At 42.4% G+C, this 7469-nt stretch overlaps 1 protein-coding gene across 1 annotated transcript in view; it reads left to right on the forward strand.

Moving 5' to 3' along the window:
• The window catches only part of LOC139452262 (alpha-2C adrenergic receptor-like), a 122193-nt gene extending 116282 nt beyond the window's left edge, over positions 1-5911 (forward strand). The window contains exon 3 of the mRNA XM_071233661.1: positions 2968-5911. Coding sequence (XP_071089762.1) covers positions 3060-4763 — 1704 coding nt within the window. The 5' untranslated portion in view covers positions 2968-3059 and the 3' untranslated portion in view covers positions 4764-5911. The remainder of the gene's footprint in view (positions 1-2967) is intronic.
• Positions 5912-7469: the final 1558 nt, after the last annotated feature.

The following is a 7469-nucleotide window of genomic DNA, read 5'->3' on the forward strand; positions in this document are numbered from 1 at the left end:
GATGGAGGGTCTGTAGTTGATTCTGTCATGGGCGCGTGCAGGGGTAATTCTGTCAAAGGCGGATGTGGGATTGATTCTGTCATTGTCAGGTGGAGAGGTGGTTGATTTTTGTAATGGCTGTGGGGTTGATTCCGTCATGGGTGGATATGGGGTTGATTCCGTCATGGGCTGATGTGGGGTTGATTCCGTCATGGGCGAATGTGGGGTAATTCCGTCCTCGGCGGATGTGGGGTTAATTCTGTCGTGGGTGAATGTGTTTTTCATTCTGTCATGGACAGGTGTGGGGGGTCGACTTTGTAATGGAGGCTGTGGTGTTGATTCTATCATGGCTGGATGTGGGGACGACTCTGTCATGAGCGAATGTGGGGTTAAATCTGTCATAAGCGGAAGTGGGGTTAATTCTGTAATGAGCGAATGTGGGGTTAATTCTGCCATAAGCGAATCTGGGGTTAATTCTGTGATAGGCGGATGTGGGGTTGATTCTGTCATAAGCGGATGTGGGGTTAATTCTGTGATAGGCGGATTTGGGGTTAATTCTGTCATGAGTAAATGTGGGCTTAATTCTGTCTTAAGCGGATGCATGATTGATTGGTTCTGTCATGGAGGGTGCGTGGTTGACTGTCATGGGCGGGGTGGGGTGGGGGTTGATTCTGTCATAGACGGGTAGGGCGTTGGCTCTGTCAATGGGGATGATGTACGATGCTTGATTTCCCCATACATGTACATGTGGTCTTTCTGACAGCTGGCTATACCAGGATAGATGTGGCTACATAAGTAATTTGCAACAACAGAAAATATATCGATATGTTAATATCATTATGTTTCCTATTAACAAAGAACGTCACCCTAACATTCCGTTCTGTTCGTATTATACCTTACGGCCTGCTCAATTGTGACTCCGTTTTACTACAGAAGGTATCCTTGTATTTGGTGGTGCAACCTATTACTCCTCTTTGTCGTAAATGTCATGACCTTAGACTCAAATAAACAGTGGAGACATGATACATTTATTAAACTTGATGAAGGCTGACATTCTAATTTCCTGTTATTTGTGAGAGAGAAAAACACTGTTATCTTATTATGAGCTCAGGACGCGCCGGTAAGAAAATAGGTAATTTCCTGAAACTGTTTCTCGTCAAACCGCCATGTTTTTAATACCGTATTAGAAGTGATCAGGGAAACCATCACTGTATATTTTCAAACCAACGATCAATATTTCCAGCATCAATTGATACATTATGGTTGTGTTTATTCTGGGAGTAAATTGCTCCTTTGATGGTAGGGGTGTTTTGTTTCAGGTTAAAATTTCAACTGAAAATCCATACATATACACAGGTCCATGGTTAAACATTTTTCAAATAGAATTCATAATAAGGTAATTGATCTGCTGGAGCTGTCTGGTATGCTAGGGAGGCCTTTCAGCCTTTAGACACAGTACACAAAGGCCACAGGTTTTGCGGATCATGTGATGGCAATAATAATGACATTTGATGACTTCATGAACCTAAATGAAACGATTTCCGAAAGTCGCGACGACTATACACGTTAATACTATATCTAATTGTGTCATTCAGTCAATTCAGGACAAGGCATAACTATGGTTCAAGTATCATTCAGGTACTCATTTAGGGATGTTAGACAATTTACAATTTGTTTCTTTGTTGTTATATTTAGCTGCAAACGATTTCTTTGTTTGTTGTTATATTTAGCTGCAAACGATTTGTTTGTGATTAATACTGTGTCCCAGTTACCGCTGAGAGGACACTGTAGTTCAAAATCAGTCACTGAGAACTCCCAACTGCAGTGCCGGGCAAAAGAAAGTATACACTTGAATACTGGATTTGACCAAAAATTACAAACGCTATCAAACTGATACTAGGCGAGGAATAGTCGACGAAACACTGCAAACTTGAGGCCTAAAACACTGTATCAAACATACCACCATCTTGTTCGTTCCATGTTTTGCCCCTATCAAACATGGATGTATACATTCGTTTGCCCGGCAATTTAATGCAACTACTAGGGTCTACATTTTTTTCAGAAAAAAGTGTTCAATTTAGCAATCTCCAGATGCGATTCATTCACACACACTATTAACGTATCGTACATCAATAGACCCGTGACGATGCGGGTTAGAAGTGGTCTTCAGCAACCCATGCTTGTCGTACGAGGCGACTGACAAGATCGGATGGTCAAGCTCGGTGACTTGGTTGATGCATGGCATCGTATGTCACCGATGTGCTCTGATCAATTTTACACATGTGAAAAAACAGTTATGTGACTTAATAAGCTTATGAGGGAGCAGTAGGTGGGAGTTGGGATTTGGGTTGACTTGGGGTAAAGCTGCACCCCATGAAGACCCAGGTTACAATTGGTTTTCAGAAATTCATGCTTGCAGTAGTCGGGATCGGGTGGTCATGATTAATGCATGTAATCGGATCCCAAATGCGTAGATCGATGCTCGTGTTGTCAATCACTGGATTGTCTGGTACAGAGTCAAAAATTTCCAGACTCCCGTCATATGGCTGGAATATTGCTGAGTGCGGCCTCAAACAAACACGATCCTACATCAATAGAAACCACCTCAGAACATCCCAGCTCATGTTGTCGCGTCTTCTTCCTTTGCTATTTCACCTCCCCCTTACAATGTAATTAGACCGGATGAGAGCCATTGTTGGGTGTAACAGGTATTCCCTCTGCAACAGAGATGAAGTGATCTATTCACATCCCAATACTCCCAGGACACTAGGTCCCCTATAACATGCATCGATCTGTTGCAGGACCATCTACTGTAAACAAATTAGATCGCCTGAAAACGAATTTAATTCCAGAATTAGGAATAACAGACAAAGGAAAGCTACTTATGAGGGTTACAAATACGAGTTGGGGCCAAATAAGATTTTCAAGACAGTTAAATTGACAGTAATTTTCTTCCCATTGCTAATGTTTGTGTTTCTTATTCTGCAGGTCAAGCACGATGACAGCCTCGGCCTGGGAAGAACGGACAGCCGTGGACTGACAAGACCAGAACCAATCAGCATTGAAAACAAGGCCCCGCAATGCTGAATCGTTCGAGCATGCTGGTCACGGACATGGTGGCCAGCGCAGGTGATTACAACGCCACCGCTGACTGGACAACGTGGCCGACAGTTGACCGCAACACCACTGACGCAGTTGCCAACACGACGGATGAGCCAGAACGGTATTTTCCTGCTGGGTACCCTAGCGGATACACCTGGGCTCATATCATCTTCGCCTCCATCATGGTGACGATTGTTATGCTGATGATCGTGATTGGTAACTTCCTTGTGATCTGGGCCATCATAACTGACAGAAACCTTAAGGCCACCCAGAACCTGTTCATTGCTTCTCTAGCTCTGGCGGACTTCCTCATTGGTCTGATTATCATCCCATTCTCACTTTCGAATGAGCTGATGGGCTATTGGTTCTTTGGCACAATCTGGTGTGAGTTATGGAAAGCTATTGATGTCCTGCTATGCACAGCATCCATCTCAAGTCTTTGTTTAATAAGTTTAGATAGGTACTGGTCGATCACTCGTGCCATTCACTACTCCCGTCAACGGACACCCAAGAGAGCGACTATCATGATTGCAATCGTGTGGGTAGTGTCCGCTGCTATTTGTATCCCTCCGTTGATTGGCTGGAAAGCTCCTCGTCAAAAAGATACAACATACCCCATGTGCAACCTCAGTGAAGATATCGGGTATGTCTTGTATTCATCGATGGGGTCATTCTACATCCCGGCTATAATTATGGTGTTTGTGTATTATAAAATCTACCAAGCTGCGAAAATGCGGGCACGTAAAACTGTCGCCAAAACCCCTAAAGCAGCCCTAGGTGCCAAAGGAGAGCACAAGAACTCAACGGAATCGAGCGTCACAGAACAAGGTCATGGCAACGAGGCCAAAGATCACGATGAGAACGAGGATGACTTTGACGAGGCGGCACCGGAAAAACAATGCCACGAAGCATATACAACGGATGACGAGACAGCAACGCACGTGCAGACATCCGACACCAACACGATCTCCCAGCCTTTGCCTAGTGATGAAATGGCGAAGTTAATATCCACAGATTCTGATTCGACATGTGATATTTCGTTACGGACCCTTAACAGGGGAGACAATTCTAGCAGGCTTGGGACAAGTACTCTCCTGACAAGTGACACCGAGTCTTCGTCGGAACAACACCGAAGCCTGCTAAGTTCCAATGGAAAAGAGAGGGATGCGAACACTGACTCTGGCCCGGAACCAGGGAACGGCCAAGTTCACCAGTTCACAATAATTGAGCCGAAACAAAACGGAACCCCTTCTGTCATAGCCCCGAACAGACAAAAGAGGGATCGGAACCGTTTTCTTGGTAATATTACACGCCATCTTTTCAATGCTAACCGTGAGAAAAAAACTCCCAAAAAGACAGACGAACTGAAGGAAAAACCGACAGATTATTTCTCCGCAGAGAAGCACAAGCGAAAACTTGCCAAAGCCCGCGAGCGGAGGGCAACCGTCGTACTTGGACTTGTGATGGCGGCATTCATCTTATGTTGGCTGCCATTCTTTATACTGTATGTAGCCTCTGCCTTCTGTGTGGATTGTATTCCAAGAGTGGTGTTCACCGTGTTTTTCTGGATTGGATACTGTAACTCCGCCTTAAATCCCATTATCTATACCGTATTCAATAGAGACTTTAGGAAAGCTTTCGGAAAAATTATCTTTGGGAGGCGTTGGGCACGAAGAGGATAGATCTAATCCAGTGAACTTTGTTAATTCTGCCGTATATTTTGTACAAAAAAAGTCAGTCGGTTTATATAATGTTTCCATCATCATGTATTTTATCGTGCCGTTGTTTTAGTTTTAGAAAACAAAATATACGGCAGCCAATACATTTTTCAGCGACCTCTCGTTGACCGCCATGTCGGACAACACAGACAATCCTTTCCATTTGATCTCTCCATGCTCTGTGCCCTGCTCTTGGACAATAGAAGAGGGTGCTTGCAATATAACCTGTTAACCATAATATCAAAACCAGTTTGCGAAAGATAATTTGATTTCGATATTGCAGTTTAAAAAAATATTCTTAAGCAAGAGTTACAAGCAGAATATGTGTTATGCTGATTTAGGAATAGGTCGGAATTCAACGATATATTTGAGATTGTAAAACGGTTAGATTACTCTCGGCATTCAATTAGTGCTTTATTTTCTTCGTAGAAGCAATACTTCATCCGCGTAGGGATATTCCAAGTACCCTTTGAAGAAGATTGAAGCCCACAAGACACCCCGTAAAGACCCCTGCGAGGGTATCTTGTGGTTGGATTGTGTAGCAATTACTGGAATACAGAGATTTTAAATGGAAAGAAGAATATGTTGTCTGTGCAACAATGGAGACATGCTTGTGCTACTCGCACTGTGTTGGCGATACTGGGATACGTATTAAGTATAGCCCGTCAGTGTCATTACGTTTAATTTCGGAAAAAAGTTTCCAATTATCTGTTACATTAAAACTGTTATTTGGACTACTTGTTAACCTTGATATTATGACGCTAACGATGTTATGATATACAAATTAATATATATTTTAAATCACATTTCTTTAACTTGGTAACTATAATATTTGATATTATAACTTTGGCGTTATATTTGATATCATGATCAAAATTAACATCATGCGCCCAAAGAACAATTTACTTGAATGATGTGATGATAAACGTGCTTCTCATGACTCTACTCATTGACTAACTCCACATGACTGCACTGTTGTATTTTATTTTGGCATCATTCACAACGAATCACAAATGATTGTTTTGTACATAGTAAACGCCTTTCACCCCTTGTATTGTGTTTACTTATAGATTCATAACACTGGTAGGTTGAAAAGTCGCCGAACACCCAGCCCCCCCCCCCCCCCCCCCCCCTGCTGAAACCATGCTGATTAAGCTTGTGACGACTGTATATAATCAGGCGCTTCTACTATGTACTAATGTTTGGCTATTCGGCTTATGTATAATATGTAAATCAGTGGCAAGTTGGCATGATCAACTTCTGTATTTGAAGGACGTTTCGATGTTGATTTCAACATCGATCCAATTGTGATAAATATGTTCATCATCCATACTATGTTGTCATACATGTAGTGTACAAGGGCCATGCGTGGCCCAGGGTTCAAAGGGGCACCTCTTCCCCGTGCATAGTTGTATACCTCAGGTGTGCTAGAAACGTATGATTGTGGGTTCGAATCTCAGATTCGCCCTGATTATATTTTCTAGATTTGATAGCACCATACCCGTACTCGTGGATCACTGCATCACTATTAGCTTTCCTACCACATCAAACTGACTCGAGGTGAAAAAACGGAAATATTTTTCAAAAAGTACTAGAATCTGTACTTTACTAAGAAGGTGTTATCCCAAATACAACATTTGAAAACTTTATAAATGGCATTGCGTGTTCATAGCTTTCGGCGATGGGAGCCGTGCCAATTTACACTTGGGGTACACAAAGTACCTGAACTAGACTACCAGTTGTGGGATTTTCATTCGAAGGAAGCCCCTGTGGCTGAGTGGGTTAGATCCCTGACTTTTTCTGCTGGCGATTAGGTGCCTCACTCTGGCTGTGTGGGATCAAATCCTGTATGGGACTTGACCCAAAAAAGAACGAGAATCTGTATTTAACTAAGAAAGTGTTATCCAAATATAACATTTGTTACATTTGGCCACTTTCCAGATGGCATTGTGTTCAATACTGTTCAAGTGGCGTTAAACAAAACACTCACTCACACATACCAAACTCCAATGACTCTTCGAATCCAACATAGCTACACTGTATGAAGTTGTGATATGTCTGTAATACTGCTACCCAGTGATTATATTGCGAATGGTACTGGATAAACGCGGTTTACATGTATCATGTTCTAAATAACTATTTTAATGTAGTACAGAAGAAAGACGTTTTCCTGTCTTTCCCGAACATATCCAGATTACATTCTGAAATAAAGGCCGTGTCGTGTTGAAGGAGGAGACGTAGTTTGACGTGCCTGAAGGCGTGACTCAAGCACATACACACACACACAAAGATTAGCTTTCCCTTGATAAAAAATCCATGAAATCAAAATCCATCCATCGATCATCTTCTTTGTATGTATTTCACGACCATCTTCACTGACAGTCAACTGTACTCCTCCAGTGCTGCCTTTCTGTTGACCTGTGTAAAGGAGGGGAGATCAAAGACGGATAGTGTAACGTCTCAATGAGAAACGCCGCTTCATCACTCCTCAATACCCAAACTTCATGTTTTTTCAATTACATTCATTTACATTCCAAAATATTCTTTGGTTTTGTAATCTTTCTTGAGGATCTCTTCATGTTGTGCATGACTGTATGAATGTTGTTTAACGCCACAGCTGCAATAATCCTTCATGCTCCATATCACGGCGTCTTGTAGAAACTGGAGCCA

This window comes from Haliotis cracherodii, unplaced genomic scaffold (assembly GCF_022045235.1).
Source record: "Haliotis cracherodii isolate W230 unplaced genomic scaffold, xgHalCrac1.p SCAF_9, whole genome shotgun sequence".
NCBI lineage: Eukaryota > Metazoa > Mollusca > Gastropoda > Lepetellida > Haliotidae > Haliotis > Haliotis cracherodii.